We start from the raw sequence: 17,768 nt of genomic DNA on the forward strand, positions 1-17,768 counted from the left end.
AATACAGTAACTCCTCGCTTAATGTTGTAGTTATGTTCCTGAAAAATGCTACTTTAACTGAAATGATGTTAAGCGAATCCAATTTCCCTGTAAGAATTAATGTAAATAGTGGTGGTTAGGTTCCAGGGAATTTTTTTTCGCCAGACAAGAGACATTTTATATATTATATACACACACACACACACACACACACACACACACACACAGAGCATAAGTTTTAAACAATGTAATACTGTACACAGCAATGATGGTTGTGAAGCTTGGTTGAGGTGGTGGAGTCAGAGGGTGGGATATTTCCCAGGGAATGCCTTACTGCTAAATGATGAACTAGCACTCGGCCGAGTCCTCAAGGGTTAACACGTTGTTAATGTAGCCTCACACTCTGCAAGGCAGCACAAATGGAGAGGGTGAGACAGGATGGCAAAGAGAGACAGAGACACACACTGTGTGAGAGAGAAAGCGAGACTGCATTGCCCTTTTAAGTACACTGACTCCACTCTACATACACTGCCTTTTTTACTTGATCAGCAAGTAGAGACAGGCAGCTGCTGCCAGCAAGCTCTCTCTTCCTGTCCTGTCCCCCGCTGCTCTGTGGAGATGGTTGGATGGGGTAAAGGAGCAGACAGCAAGAGTGCAGGTGGGGGGGAGGAGGACACCCTGAAATTAGCACCCTTCCCCCACCCCTGCACAGCAAGCAGGAGTCTCCCGGGAGCAACTCCAAAGCAGAGGGCAGGAGCAGCACACAACAGTGGAGGGAGGGACAGTTGAATTGCCAGCAATTGATAGCCTGCTGGACGGCTGCTGCACAGGGAACTTAGGGGAGCGGGGAGCTGATAGGGCGGCTGCCAGTCCACCCTGGTTCCAAGCCCCCACCAGCTAGCTGCCAAGGGCTGCTCTTTCTGCAAGCAGTGGACAAAGGAGGCGGTTGCCAAACGATGTTATAAGGGAGCACTGCGCAACTTTAAACGGGCATGTTCCCTAATTGATCAGCAACGTAACAATGAAACAAGGTTAACTGGGATGACTAAGTGAGGAGTTACTGTATCAATGTGCCATGTTCACATAATGAGTTTCCTGACATCATATTTTATAGACATTTCATGGCAAAACTACAAGGCAAAAATAGTTGAAATATAGTAGGTCATATGTCAATATAAGTATATTAATGTTGTAACACTACATTATTTGCTACAAAAAACTGACAGGGTATGATTTTGTCTAATGGAAAGAAGCTGAACCTTTGAAGTAAATGGTTCTGAAAATGTTGTCCGTTTCATCAAATCAGAACAAAATCATTTAATTTTGAAACTTGGAATTCAGGCAAAAACTGGGTCCAAATTCATAGATTTTTATGGCCAGAAGGGACCCTTTAGATCATTTATTCCAATCTGACTTCCTACATAACAAAGGCCATAGAATTTCATCCAGTAATCTCTGCATCAAGATCATATTTTGTGGCTAATCTACGGTATATTTTTTAGAAAGGTATCCAATATTCATCTAAGTGATGCAAATTCCTCCACATCCAAAGGTGAAATTAAGCCAGTCCAGTCTGCTGTACCAGCAAGAGCTGGTGCACCATACCAGACTGGCTTCCCACGGCCAGCGATTTAAAGAGCCTGGGGCTCCTGGCAGTGGCCAGAGCCCCGGGCCCTTTAAACTGCCACCAGAGCCCCCCTGCCAGAGCCCCTGGGTACTGAAGGCAGCCAGGAGCCCCAGGACTCTGATGGTGATTTAAAGGGCCTGGGGCTTCACCCAAGCCCTGCAGCCACAGCCCTGAGGTAGCGGTGGCGAGGCTTTGGTGGTGATTTAAAGGGCCCGGTGCGCCACTGCAGTAGCAGTGGCCGGGAGCCCCAGGCCCTTTAAGTCACCGCCAGAGCCCCAGGCTGCCATCGCTACCCCGGGGGCTCTGGTAGCGGGGCTCAGGCAGCAATTTAAAGGGCCTAGGACTCTGGCTGCTGCAGTGAGCCCATGGCCCTTTAAATTGCTGCCCAAGCCCCAGGGCTCCCAGCCACCTCTGCAGCTGGTAGCTCCAGGCGTGATTTAAAGGCCCTGCCTCTTGCAGTTGAGGCCACACCCCTCCCAGTTTAGGCCCCACCCCCTGCTCAGGACTCCGGTGTACCAGTAAGTCCTTTAAGTTACTTTCACCTCCGACCACATCCCCTGGTAAATTGTTCCAGAGGTTAATTACCCCCATAATTAAAGATTTGCATTTTATGGCAAGAATGGCTCAAACATAAAATCTTAATATAAAATTTCCCATTCACAGATACATGGCATTGATTGTAATTCCATGAGATATACATGTATCCAAACACACCAGTTATGGTTCCATGTTATCAGACAGTGCAATTTAAATTCTGCAGTCAACCTTATTCATTAAGAAAAAAAATTGATCTCTGCTGATGCAGTTGAACATGAAATCACATTACTCATGCTGTTTCCTGGATTTTAACATGCTCTCACAGTGGATGATGACATTTATTCCTGTCCAGAGGGGCAGCACACAGCGTATGTACCACTAAAGTCCTACTTAAGCCCTTAAAATAGTTTAAAATGAGATTTAAAATATAGAACTTAAATGAACCTGACAATCTGCATAAAGATCGATTTCATCCTTGAGAATAATATGTTATTGAGACAAAGAAAGCAGCCATGCACATAAAGAATATTCACTTTTCCATTTCAAAAATACCAGAAGGATACAACACATCTTTAAGCAAAAGTTCATTTGAATGCATAGGCTGACCAATTACTTGAACTCCAAATAATAAGCTATTAATTTTCATAGTCCATTTTACTGGGTGAATCTGCTTAGGAGGTAAACTATTATGCTTGTATGTACTTCGTGAAGAGTGATTTAAGTCTACATAGAGATACAAGGTGGGTTAGGTAATACCCTTTTATTGGACCAACTTCTGTTGGTGAGAGAGAAACTTTCAAGCCATATAGAGCTCTTTTTCTGTGTGTTTTAAAAGCTTCTCTCTTTCACCAACAGTTGGTTCAATAAAAGATACTACCTCATCCACCTTGTCTCTCTAATACCCTGGGACCAATACAGCTACAATGATACTTAAGTCTGCATAGGTATTAAAGGCCTTATCCTTTACTATGCTAAGCACACTCAGATCCTACTGATGTCACTCCACTCTACTTCACCAGGCCCTAAGAGAAAAACCAGGGGTCAAATGGGAAAACACTAACAATTTATAGACTAGGCTAACTAGTGATTATAGAAGTACTTGCTTTCAACCATCATTGCCTATTTCTTTGAACCATGCAACTTGACTTCAGGTTCTCCCCCGCACCATAGAATTGCTTAAGGAAAACAAGTGTTTTCTCTTTTCAAAACCATCTTTTCTGACACTCATTAAAGATTTCTTAGATTTCAATTTGCATTGCTATAAACATTTGCCTGAAACCTTTCAATAAGTATTCTGTCATATCAATAGTATCATCTGACCTTTTCATTCAATTGTACTCCAAGCAGCTTTAATCCCATGCATCTCCAAGACCAGGGGTTCTCAACCTTTTTCTTCCTGAGGCCCCTCGCAACATGCCATAAAAACTCCACAGCCCACCTGTGTCACAATCACAGGTTTTCTTCACATCAAAGTCAGGGCTGTCGTTAGGGGGTAGCAAGCAGGGCATTGCCTGGGGCCTGATGCCACAGGAGCCACCGCAAAGCTACATTGCTCAGGCTTCGGTTTCAGCCTTGGGTGGCAGGACTCAGGGTCTGGGCTTCAAACCCATGCAGCAGAGCTTTAGCCTTCTGCCCTGGGCCCCGCTGGGCGGCCCCCATGAAACCTGCTCGCAGCCCCCTAGGTGGCCTTGGACCCCTGGTTGAGAACCACAATCCAAGACCACATATAGTTGTAAGGTTTTTGTATCAAATGTTTGGGAAAGTCAGGAGAATCTCTCTACAGAGTATTTGCAGATTGCAATGTTTCTTTATATAAGTGCAGCAACTACCTTAGAAAAGTTTCAGGCTAATAATAAAAGCAATTGATTAGTAGAGTGTTATCATTCTAGTCACTATTAAAAAAAATAAACCCTTATTGTCTAAACAAATATTTTCTATTTACATTTTAACACATTTTGTGTTCCATCACAGATATTGATCAAATTCTGTAAGATGAAATTGTGCTGGAATCAGTTATTGGTCAAACTCATTATGAAGAACAGACAGCTTCAATAAGTGTTTGCTACTGTTATTTATATTCCCATCATCGGTCTCCACAACATTCTACTAATACTTTTGTGGACAACAGTATGTTGGACAGCTCTGAAGTTAAGTGTCAACTACAGAGCATAGGATGGCAGTCTACAGAGATCTTTGGAAATGTAAAGAAATTTAGAATTGGAAATTCTAATCTCCGATAAAAAAGATAAAACACAGCCATACTTGCCAACATATGATTAAGTTCTAGAGTCACAGTAAACAGTTAAAAAATGGTAACTACAAAATAATGTTGCCAAATAAAATATTTTAAAAAAGCATCCAAGTGACTTGTGAACCTAAGTCTCATTGAAAAATCAGGCTCCTAAGTTTCTTAAAGAGTAAAATTTTCAGTAGCATTAATGTACAAGCAGATACAGATTTTAGCAAATCACCAATACAAGGTTTTTGTGGAAAAACAGGTCTCAAATGGATTAATTATGAGAATGTTCTTTTACAGTGTCAAAACTAAGTGATCTCTAACAATCCAGGTGATAATTCTGAGAAAACTTGTCATGATGGGTATCAAGCAGACTGCAGATTATCACTCTTGTGATAATGCAAGAGGAAATGCAATTTATCTAATGAGCTATTATGTTTTCTAGTGAGGAAAAACCTCAGAGCAGACTTATACACGTCAAACACACAAGGCACTGTGAAATAAATAGATTTGGTGCTGCTGTATTTTTTTTTCAAGTTAATTAAGTAAATCCCACCTTTCTACATTAAAATCTGTCTTCTATTCCTTTCTTTACATAGAAAGTAGCTTAAAGGTTCGGGATTCCCCTTGGCCTCAAAGAAAAGAAACATACTATACTTCAACAATTTAACCTCACAGACAATTTCTTCTCTTACTTACTGCAGACTATTAACTGTGTCAGGTGTAAAATGCTGTCAACAAAACAGACAAAACCAGAGCACTGAACAACCTGATGCATAATTAGAAATTTAACTTTAAACAAAGATTTTTTTCCACTAAGGTTTGCATGAACATATATTCATGCAGCAATGTAATTTTTATTGGTCAGTCCAATTGAAAACACTGCCCTCCCTTACTATACCCCCAAAGAAGAGGCATTTCTTATTTCCGGGTTTTTCCCATGTTGGGTAAGTAAACTGGATCAAAGAAAATAATAGCAACTTCTTTTTTTAAAGTTACTGGGGATCTTTTTTTTTTGTCTTAAGACCCTCATATTTACACTAAGGAGCAAATCTTGCTCTTGCTGAAGTCAGAGGGAACTGTGGGAGCTCAGTAACTGAAAGTCAGGCTCTAGGTCATAAGTTAGGCACCTGAAAATGGAGGCTTTCAAAATAAGTAGATACTTGAAAATTCTGGACTAAAGGTATGTCTACACAGAAAAGAAAAACCTGCGGCTCACCCAGGCCAGCCGACTCGGGCTAACGGGGCTTGGGTTGCAGAGGTGCTTCAGTGCTTTGTAGACTTCCGGGCTTGGGCTGGAGTCTGAGCTCTGGGATCCTCCCACAACACAGGACCCTAGAGCCCAGGATCCAACCCATGCTTGGAAGTCTACAAAGCAATGAAACAGCCCCGCAGCCCAAGTCTCACAAGCCCAAGTCAGCAAATATGGGCCAGTTGCAGGTGTCTAGCTGCTGTGTAGACATACTCTAGGTAACAGGAAAACCAGGAATAGAACCCAGAACTGAGCTTTTACGCTATAAGCATTAAACCAAATTCCCATTTCCCAAATATTAGTTTGCTCTACTGACCATTATAAATAATATAATAAAGAACTGATCAATATAGTCTTAGACTTTATTATAAAGAATATAAGATTTTTCATTTTGAAATTTAGACATTTGATAACCCAAATTCACATGTATATTTGTAAGTTGTACAGAAAATTACACATTTAATAATAAACATTTCCATCCATAGTGAAGATTAATAGAATACAGAGCCACCATCCTAAAGGGACAAAAAAAAATACTTAAAAGCAATATTCAGTTCTTTACAATGAAATGTTGATGGTTAGGAGGTAACTGGAGCCACTTTTTATAGAAACAATATATATTCCTATTCCCTAACCAGATCACCTCAAATACACTGGATAATTTACTCCACAGAGAATACTCAATGCTATGAAATTGATGTTGTTTATGGTAAGAGACAATTGCATTATTGCTAAATCAGATTTCAGTTCCCCTGTATAAGTGTCTGTACAGTTTGTCCATTTCCTTTCCTATATTAAAAAAATCCATAAAAGGTGCATATATCTTAACTAGTGTAAATTTTTTCCTATTTCCATTCACTAAAATAATTAGCTTAAAGATCCTGCCTGACATGGCTGGAGTTAAATTTAGGATACATATTGGCGGTGTCAGTATTTTATATTGTCACTATTGAAGAAATGCACCATAATTTAGATGCATTTTTTATATAACTTCATTTTACCCTCTTACTTGTGTGTCAAAAAATCTCTAGGTTTATGCTGTGTATGTACTGCTTTAAAATATGAGTCTGAAGCCTATGATCTGAGCTAAGACTATTTATGACTGAGGGCCATGCGCTTTTAATGTGCTTAGTCTCTTGTTACAGGAAAATGGGAAAGGAGCTACTGTAGCAGCATATCATAAGAGTCAACAGCTGCTAGCAGATCAGAGCCACATAAGTAAAGTGTTTGAGCTCTTGACAAGCCACTCAACCCCTCTCGCAGTTATCCGGAAAACTAATTTGAGAAGAAAGCGTATTTTACCTTCATAACCTGCTTCAAACTCCATTATATTTGGGCAGTTATTAATTAAAATTAAGGGGCTTCCCAAAGTGTAGGAATTTAAGAGGCAAGTCTGATAACTCAATAGGAACAACAGGCAAACTCAACAGTATCACAATCACTACAAACCCTTGTGACAGAGACCATTCTCATCTACAATCCTCACACACAAGTAGTGAAATTGAAGAACAACAGGTTCAGCCATACATGTTTTATTTCTTTATTTTACAAGGGAGTGAACAAGGAGGAATATTCTGTTCCCCAAAAGGTGCGAGATCAGGGGTGAGCAAACAACAGCCCATGGGCCAGATCCGGCCTCTCAGGGCTTTGGATCCAGCCCACGGGATTGCCACTCCCGTGGCGCCGCTCCTAGAAGTGGCCAGCAACACGCCCCTGTGGCGCTTGGGGCATGGTGGTGGTTGGAGGGACAGAGGGCTCTGCATGATGCCCTCTGCCCCAGGGGCCGCAGGGACATAGTGCCAGCCGCTTCCAGGAACAGAGGCGCAGGACCCCAGCAGGCAGGGAGCCTGCCTTAGCAGTGCGGTGCCGCTGCCACCCCGGAGCCGCTCCAGGTAAGCGGCGCCAGGCTGGAGCCCACACCCCAAACCCCTCCTGCACCCCAACCCCTTCACTGAGCCCCCTGCCGCACTCCAACCCCCTGCCCTGATCCCCCTCCTGCACCTCCTCCTGCACCCCCCCATTCCCCTCTGCACTCTGCATCTCTCCTTGCACCCCAACCCCTTGCACCAACCCCTTCCGGCACACCCCCCCACACACACACACACCACACTCCCTCCCTCCAACCCCTTGCCTCAGCCCTGTGTGCAATTTCCCCACCCAGATGTGGCCCTCAGGCCAAAAAGTTTGCCCATCCTCATAGATAAGCCCTGAACACAACTCAAGTTTCTCTATCTATTCACAGAACAGATACACCATAAGCAGGAGCAGTGTAAGTTTCTTCAGCTACTCCAACATGGTGCCTCAACTATGTTCTAGAAGGATCACCTCTAGGACTGAAAAATGCTGTTCAGTCTCTAAGCACAGTTGGCGCTTGACCTCTCTGCAGAGTCTATCAACAAGGGTGTCACACAACAACAAACTTAATTACTATTTATTTTGTGATGGAGATAGGATTGGCATTTCAGCCATAACACCTAAATTTCCAATTGTCTCTTTTTAATTCAGAGAAGTTAAAATGCATTTTTTCCATGTCAACTTCATCTCTCTTTCCCTTCTAAAATACTGCTTACAATATTTTTAAACATTTTGAAAGGAAGCGGCATAGACATTGTCCTAATTACAATTCTAAGGCAACCTTTTAGCATCGTAATCCTAAAAGAGTCATAGAGACAATTCCATTTTATCAGATATACTTCTAATTTATATATTATACTATTAACAACTTTAAAAACCCACAAAGGCACATCCTTGCCAAGTTTAAAAGGGATCTATTTAATCACATTGGCAAGTGTTTTACTTTATTATATTACTACTTAATGGCCTCTCAGTTTGTAGGAGGTTTGTAGGAGGAAGTACAATCTAAATATACATGAAAATGTTACAATGTACTATAAAATTAAGCACCACAAAGTCAAAGATGTACTGACACATATATATTTATTTTAAGTGACAATAGCAAGAGTTGGATTGGAAAGGGCAAAGTGTAAAATGGCTTATGTTATGCTGACGTATAAGCGATCTCCCTTTCAGATGACCACGAAGTTGTCAGCATGCACAAAAGCACTCGGGAAACTTCCCTTCATCAGCACAAGCAGTGGAACATTTGAGATGGTTTACAGGAAATAAAATAAATGGTATGTTCTCAATCTCTTGTACCAAGTATGGCTTGTTTGATAGTCTTGTCAAATCACAGTAGGCAAACAGTGACAATTTTTATTTAAAGGGTACATACCAAGTGTACCATTTCATTTTATTACCTGAAATGGCCAAGACCTAGAGTGGAAAAGAGGGACATTTTCTGACAGCAGATTTAAAGCGTTTTAAATTAGACTTAAGACTTTTCTCAGTTTAACCATCTATGAAGTACCAATTTTCTAAATGTATTTAAAATGAATAGAGGTGAAAGGGGCATGGTTCATTCTGCAATTTGACATAAAAGGGAAATCCACACAACTATGAGGGTACAGATCATTCTTACTTTGAAACAAAAGGCCATCATTGCTAACGATGAGGGATGGATACAGTGAGGTGCAGAGCACTATCAACTCCCATAGACTCCAGTGAGATACAAGATTGAATAGCAAATCATAGCAACAGGCCCTAAAATTAACAGGGCTGAAAAATACCTATATTTGGCCCATGATTCTATAGTCCTTTCCAAAACAAACACTGAGCATGTGCATACCTAGCCATTTCTTTGTAGAATAAAACAATAAATTAATAATAAAAGATTAGGAATATGACTGCTGTATGAAGTTAAAGACATTTGATTAAGAAATTTCTTATGTACGTATATTTTTTACCTTAACAAGCTGCAAATTTTATTATTTAAAGATTTGGTAGGAAGAAAAATGTGTATTATGCAAATGTTGGGAAGACGGAAAGTCAGTTATAATTATGGAATAATGCATTTGTTAAGGAAAAAAATCACAAAAATATGCACACAATTATTCTGCTTCATTAAAGGAGTATAGTACATGAATTTCTACAGGCAATGGAAGTAACTCATTCAGTTATACAGAAAATAAAATGTAGTGGTTTCCACACAGTTTAAGTCTCGATGCCATAGCATATTTCTGTGGGAAAGGAGGGTTGCTGCAGCAGAACAACTTCTAATATATCCTTCTCTAACCACTGTGACAGGGTCAGGCCAGATGGCTACAAGAGAGTGGTCGAAGGTAGATACATTAGCTCCAAGTGAAGCAGGTCCCTTTTCCTTGAGTAATATAACCGGGACTATTCCAGAACACTCAGGAACTTTCTAGAACTAATTAAGGCAGGCAGGCTAATTAGGACATCTGTAGCCAATTGGGAAGTTACTAGAATTAATTAAGGCTAATCAGGACACCTGGTATAAAAAGCTCTCATTCCAGTTAGTGCTGTGTGCATAAGAAGCTGGGAGTGAAAGGGTGTGCTGCTGGAGGACTGAGGAGTACAAGCGTTAACAGACATTAGGAGGAAGGTCCTGTGGTGAGGACAAAGGTTTTGAGAGGAGGCCATGGGGAAGTAGCCCAGAGAATTGTAGCTGTCGTGTAGCTGTTCCAGAAGGCACTATAGACAGCTGCAGTCCATGGGGCTCTGGGCTGGAGCCCGGGGTCGCGGGTGGGCCTGGGTTTCCCCCAAAACCTCCCAACTCCTGATCCAACACAGGAAGACCTCCGAGGCTAGCAAAATTCGCCAATAAGTGCAGGATCCACCAAGGGAGAGGAGGAACTTTCATAACACCACATTAGGAAAAAGGCCCTTGATATTCCTCAAAAGTGGAGTGAGTGCATTGTTATAACAACCACAAATTATGATTTTGGACACTATACATATGCTGCCAGCTCATGAATGCTTGCTTGTATTTTCAAATCTTAGAGAATGTAATGGGACAAATTCTGTCCTAATTACAAGCATGCAATACCACTAATGGCTAAGGACATTTATTTTATTGCCCTTTCCTTCCTACCTTCAAAAACCAGGAAATGTGGAGAGAAGATGACATTGGCATTGAGGGTGGGAAGAAAATGGGACAGACTCTACCCTTTTCGTCCTCACCTCTCCCCCTTTTCAAAATACAAATGAGGCCAAGTTACAGTTAAAGGTGAAGTAGGAAACAGTGTTACTCCTCTTAGTCAGTTTCTCCCACTGCTCATTGTTGAATGCCTCCATCCTTCAGTCTGCTTTTTGCATCCTTTCCTTCGCAGCTCTTACCTTATTAATCTTTCCCTGTTTCTGCAATATTTATTCACTCTCCCCTTATGCACTGTCAGCGGCTTGTCTTCCCTCCACACCAGGTGCCCTTCCCCAGTCTATTCTTTACCGTGCAAGGGAAATAGGATGAAGAGTTCATGGTGGCCTAGGATATGACTACAACTGCAAGCAAATGGCTGCAGTAGGGCTGATCTTTCTGTAGTCATGTCACTCACAGCACTGCCTGGAGTAAGAGTGAGACAGTAACTCCATGTGGATTGGACTCTAATGCAATGGAGGAGTAGCCCAAGGACTTATGAAGGATTGCATACCCATGGTTCTACTATGTAAGAGAACTAGTGGGGATGTTGGCAGGATATCTGTTCAGCCAGTCTGATGTTAATTGCACAAGCTCCAGTGGTCAACATTTGCAAGTGTTTTCAAAAACTATGACAAAACATGTTTCTTGTAAAAATCAACAGGGACTCGGATAAGCCCTGAGAACAAAGACAGTTCCACTTTTCAGGGACACTATATTCTCTTCCTTTCCCCAGCATAGCATCAGTAGCCTTGCATGCATGCACATAAAGGCAACATTCTGTCCTATGTAAATAAAGGGATTTGTTTGTTTTAGTGCATGTCCTAAGCCGGAGGTTTGAGATACTTTTATTTAAAAAGAGGTGATGAAACAATGTAGGAATTTATATTGGTTGATGGGCAGAGAGTTTAAAGAGAAAAAAGAGGGACAGGCAGGCATTAGAGGCAGACAACATGGCATAGACCAATATAATATTTAACAAAAGGTGTGAATTAAAATCAATTTAATTATTTCAGTGCAAGTTTGAGCCCATGAAGGGGAGAATTCCACTCGTTTTAGCTTAAGGTGCAATTTTAACTGATGTAGCTAAACCAGTGCACAAAAGGCTGTGTGGACACACTCAGTTTAAGCCAGATTTATTTCAGTTTCACTTAAGTCTATTAGGAACAGCTTGAAGCTAAAAAGTAGTAAGGCACTCTTTAATAACAATAATTATACCTAGCTCTTATATAGCACTTTTCATTAAGCTTATAAATGTTCATAAATGGAAATAAGTGTCCACACAGGGGGTTGCACTCATTTAATTAAACCAGTGCGAGTTTGTGAATAGATTGGGGTAGGTCAGCCTCGTTCTCAAGCATTAAATTTTCATCCACAAGACCCTCATATTTCCCATGGATATTGTGATTAAATTGTTTCCTGTTTTTTCCTTGTAATTTTAGAAGCAAGAAACCAACTACTGAATTGGTGTTAATTGCCTTTTAATGATGTGCAAGAAAAACAGGATTCTCCCCAAGTGACTACAATATTTTCCTTGAAGGGTCATCTGCTCTATTTATTCAAAAATGCCATACCTGTTGAAGTTAATGTCTGGATAACTAGAATACTCAGACTTCATCTTGGCATTGCGTCGTGGAAAAGTGCAGAAAAAAGCATTGGCTAGAAAACTAGCGATCTGCTCCTGTGACATTGTGATGGAGTGATTCATCTTTTGTTTCAGTAACGGTATTGGCTACCAGAAGGGAATGAACCAAAAAAAAAAAAAAAAAAGAGAAATAATTAGTTTAGCAATTCAAAATAAACCCACAAAAAAAAAACCCCCAGGAGCACAAAATTACATTTGCTGAATTAGAGCAAGAGTAATTCAGGGCCACTGGTTGGTCCTTAAATCAGCAGCACTATTAAAGTCAAAGGTTGTTCAACTAAGATGACTGGGAACAAGCTTGTTTGACAAATAGCAGATTTCTAATCAGTAACAATAAGGCCAACAAAGCACAACTTATCAGAGAAAAAACAGGCTCCAGAGGTGGAAACAGACGGAATGTAGTAATAAGCAGGCAATCTTAAAATCAAGTAAGATATAATATATTTTATTTATTCCAGCAGCTGGATTCTAAAGTTATTCTTTTGGGTAGTTTATTACTCTGTCTCAGCAACTCGTCAGGCCTGACATACTCTCTGTACCCCACACATTGGTGTCATGATTTATATCCAAAAGGTGTTATGTAAGATAGCTATACAAACTGGTAACATATTTGTCCCAAAAATCATTGCATGGTGTATGTAAGAGGTGTACACAAAGGATAATATATATGTTCCAGAATTATGTTCTTAAAATGTATTTGGCAAGCAATGCTTAAGCTACAACTGTTCCAAAGGAACACGATTCTGATTGCTTGAATGTCTCCCCACTGAAAAGTAGGCAAGATGTGACCAAAGACAAAGAAATGCACAGTGACGTGCAAGATAAACAAAGGGCGTGGCTACTCTCGAAACTCCAAAGTGCTGCTGCGGGAGCGTTCCCGCGGCAGCGCTTTGAAGTGTGCGTGTGGTCGTAGCGCCAGCGCTGGGAGAGAGCTTTCCCAGTGCTGCAAGTACTCCACCTTCCCAAGAGGGTTAGCCTACAGTGCTGGGAGCTGCACTCCCTGTGCTGGGGCACTGTTTACACTGGTGCTTGACAGCGCTGTAACTTGCTGTGCTCAGAGGTGTGTTTTTTCACACCCCTGAGCGAGAAAGTTGCAGCACTGCAAAGCGCCAGTGTAGCCAAGGCCAAAGCCATCAGGAGAGCAAGTGGAGAAAGAGAACCATTTAACAATCTCAGTGGGGGATGAAGATTGCAAACCAGGAAGCCTGCCTCTCTCTTGAAGCAGGGTCAATGAACTTTTTGAAGATACAAGCAGAGAGAAAAGGCCATTTTTGGCATCCTTCACCTGAAGGGACAAAGGAACTGATCACTTTGAGATCTATGAAGGGTCCTGGCCAGATAGTCTGGTCAGCCATGCTGGAAAAGAGACTTGAAAAACACTTCTTTGAACAAGAGAGAGTAGTTTGTTGAATCAGGTTTTAGTCTTAGTGTATTTTTACTTTTGTTCGTTCGTAACCTTTCATTCTTATTCCTTATACTTGGCATCACTCAATCCTCTGCCCTTTTTGTTAAATAAATTTGCTCTACCTTTACTATAAAACAATTCAGTGCACTGTTTGAAGGGAAGGGAGTGTTAAACCCGCTTAAGCTAACAGGCTGCAGTATACTGTCTCCTTAAAGGAGCAACAAATTTAACTTGTTTGTTCACTAAGGAGACTGGATAGTGCAGGGAGATGTCTCTGGGGAAGTCTGTTGCCTGCAAGGCAAGATTTAGACTGACAGAGTCCTGAAGTTTACTGGGAAGGCTGACAAGCTGGTGTGTCAGGGAGTTGTCACACTTCTTAACAATAGCTAAACTCTCACCTGCTGAGATTGAGAAAATTAACACTAACTCTCAATTCTGGGAACTCCAGCATTTTGTCACAATGCTGTCGCACAATTTAAAGAAAATGCGTGATTACAGCAAATCACCCATTTACAGCTGTAAAATGAGGGGACAAATGTCACATTAAATTTTATAGTTACTCAACCATTTATTTTGATTCCCTCATCCAATTTTGTGTTTTGGATAACTAGAAGACTCGAATATAATTTGAATTAAAGAACACACACAACAAGCACCATTATTATTATATATTTATTTTATTACTGGCTTATCAATTCGAAAGCTTTCTTTCTTTCTCCCCACCCTATAAAATATGTGCAGTGCATAAATTAGAATTTCTGTCTCTTTATTATATGCCTGAGGAGGAAGATGTCGGATGGAGTGGAGGATTTGGGTGGAACTTAATTCACTATTTTCGCTCCTGTGAGGAATCACTGTTCAAATCTTATTTGATCACAGGTGGAAACCAATTTGGAGAATCTCATTCTACATGGGCATCTGTCCACAGCACAAAAAGCACTCTATGATATAAAAAGGATCCAACTTAGCAAAACATTTTCAGGACAAGACTAAAGTGTAATAGCAGAGCTGTCAATAGGCCTGGGATGAGATCAGAAATGACATGCACTGGCAAAAATCAATCAAGAAGGTTGTACAGAGCCTACTTACAAACTATCCACATTTGTAACTTGTGTCAGTAAACCTTTATCGACACCATTTGTTACCACCATATTCAATCCACCTTAATCTCACAATTCCATGCAACGTCCTCAGGTTGAAGATGCCTCTCTTCAAAGAATTTACAAGTCTACATAATGAACATTATGAAGACCAGGACACCATAATTAAAGATTTAATACTTTAAGGGAAGCATAATTAGCCAGAGTGAAATAGTAACTTATTATTATTATTAAAATACCCCTAATGAAGTCCAAAACAAAAAAGTTTGGGGGCCAGAAACTGAAAAGAAATACTGAAAATGAGCCATCAACTTTCAAAGTTATCCATGAAAAACCAGAAAGTCTTAAGTAAAGACTAACAAAGAACAGTGTCTTACAAAGAATATTTTCCCCCTCCTTATCTATAAGCTCACATCAGGAAAAACTAGCCTTTGGGGTTGTCCACACATAAAACACTACAGTGGCAAAGCTGCACCACTGTAGCACATCAGTGTAGACATTACCTACTCCGACAGGAAGGGCTCTTCTATCAGTGTAGGTAACCTACCTCCCTGAGACGCAGCAGTGAGGCTGCCAGAAGAATTCTTCTGTTGATGTAGGTCATCTTAACAACGCCACTTAGGAGTGTGGATTTTTCACACTCCAGCCTAGGTAGTTAAATCAACCTAATTTTCTACTGTTCACTGAGTCTTTGAGTCTGCTCACTATTTTGACAAGGCATTTGCTCATTAGTAATGGCTGTGAAACATCTTGTGGCCACTGAAGATGGTCCGTCCTTCTTATCTGAACACCAGAGTCCTGAAGTTTACTGGGAAGGCTAACAAGCTGGTATGTCAGGGAGTTGTCACACTTCTTAACAATAGCTAAACTCTCACTTGCTGAGGCTGAGAGGGTTAACACTAACTCTCAATTACTCATGGGAGTAATGTTAACAGATGCAATAAGCATATTCTCCCCTCCACAAAATGTTCTATAGTGAACAGGAGAGAGCCTCATGGATGTCAACTAAAGAAGAGACTTAAAAGGGGCTATAGCCCAAAGCAGACTCTCATTGCTGGCAGCTCCATTTGGGAGTTTTGCCAACAAATTAACAGGGATCACACACTACAAAGAATATTCAGTATTTGGTTTTATAATCATCATGCGCTGCATCTATGAGTGCTCTACAAGACCCGGAGTATGGAGCAGGTTTCTGCCCCTTTATAGAAATGCTACCCTCACCCAGACAGCAGCTACAGATTTAGGGTATGTCTATACTGCTGTCACAGGGTGCAACTGCAATTTCAGTAGACACATATATTAAAGCTAGCTTGGGTCCTGGAGTAATGAAGACATGACAGCACATGCTTCAGCATGAGCTGTATGAGCCCAAGAACATTGGGTAATTACTCACAGGGTTAGCCTGCACTGAAGTGCACACTGTTGTGGCTTCACTACTCCAGGACTCAAATTAACTAGATTAAAGTTAGCACGGGTATATGTCTACTTGAACTGCCACCACACCTTGTGGCTCCAATACACACACACACTTAATGGAAGCAATTCTGAAAGGGTATCTTCTTTCCCCACTCCCTGCAAGCAACACACCTACAGTGAGAGGGAGATAGCTGGAAGTGTGAGGGGTGGTAAGTGCAGGAAGCTGGTTTTCACCCCAGCTGGCAGCTAAGCGGGAGAGCCATTTTACTGGGAGGGCTGTAGGAATTCCAGAAGGCTTGAGTGGGTAAAAGGAGAGAACCAGGTTAAGCATATTGGAGCCACTGCAGAGACTGAAGGACAGAGAAATTTATATCGGCTTCCCTCTCCCTAAATTCTTTGGCAATATGGAGCTGCAGTAAGTGGGAATTGGGTGTTTTCATTTGTTTGGTGGGGGAAGGGTTGAGGGAGGTTGTCTCCTCTTGATAAGTAAACCTACTGCAAAACGAGCATCCAGTCTGCACAGTGCAATTAGAAGTTTAAACAAAGCTCAAAGGTGGACTATAGCATTTATATAAAAACTAAGCTTTCAGTTATTACTGTTCATTATTTTATCATTAAATTCTACAGCATTCAGTGAAAAAATATGCTGTACGTTAGAACCACACCCATTTTTGCTTTGTGTTTCTTCCTTCTCTATCTTTCTCCCTCGTCTCTTTCCTCTTTTCTTCAATGCACTTTCCCTTCTTGTGTTAATTTCCAGTTCTCATCTCCCATGAGCTTTACTCCCAACCTCTTCCCCATTCAGTCCATGAAAATGATCAGAAATTAAGTAGTTAATGATCACATTTAAAGCATCATCACTAGGTATTAGAGTTAACCAATCAATTAGATGAATGGGGGTGAGGGAGTTTACACTTCTCCAAACTACTGTTTCAAGTTCTGTGCAAAGCAATCCATGTTTTCAATGTCTGCTTTCTAACAATGAGAAGCCAACTTTCCTCTTTCCCAGCAGAAGTTCGGATTCTGCAGGATGTGAACATGCTCTCGCTCTCTCTCTCTCTCTCACACACACACACACACACACACACACACACACAAGGCTGAATCCAGGCTGGGGATATGTTTTTGACATTTCTGATTTAGAGTAATTATTCAGCATTAACTAGGAAATACTGCTGCAGAGCGATAAAAATGTCTTGAAAAGTTCTGTTAAAGAGGAGAAACTGTGTATTGGCAGAATAGAATGTGTTAGAATAAAAAGTATCAGATGTATCACTTTAGACAACACAAGAGAAAGCAAACTCTCAGATGTATGCAGCATTTTCACTAATGTATTAGTAGACCAATAATCTCTGCATTAAGTCCTTGGCTATCATTCTTAGTTTCTAAGGAGACCTCCAAAAAGGGGCGCAGATTCCCACTCATCTCCAGTAAATTGACCATTTTGTAATTTTACTAATCTATTGGCATGTCTACTATAATATTAGGAAACTAAACTGGCCCTCATCTACCATTTTGGTTTGGTAACTTGACTTCAGGAGACGCAGATTTTGCAAAGCCACATTTCCATACGAGTAA

The 17,768-nt window shown here is 41.0% G+C and overlaps 1 protein-coding gene across 10 annotated transcripts in view; it reads right to left on the reverse strand.

Annotated features, from left to right (window-relative positions):
• Window positions 1-17,768, reverse strand: part of PARG (poly(ADP-ribose) glycohydrolase) — a 131,586-nt gene that overhangs the window by 48,344 nt on the left and 65,474 nt on the right. For all 10 annotated transcript variants that reach the window (XR_007775087.1, XM_050958570.1, XM_050958567.1 and 7 more), the window contains one exon: window positions 12,199-12,356. Coding sequence is in view for 9 of the 10 variants with exons in the window: in XM_050958570.1 (XP_050814527.1) it covers window positions 12,199-12,356 (158 nt within the window). In the remaining variant the exon portion in view is untranslated. The remainder of the gene's footprint in view (window positions 1-12,198; window positions 12,357-17,768) is intronic.

The sequence above is a fragment of the Gopherus flavomarginatus genome, chromosome 6 (assembly GCF_025201925.1).
Source record: "Gopherus flavomarginatus isolate rGopFla2 chromosome 6, rGopFla2.mat.asm, whole genome shotgun sequence".
Lineage (NCBI taxonomy): Eukaryota > Metazoa > Chordata > Testudines > Testudinidae > Gopherus > Gopherus flavomarginatus.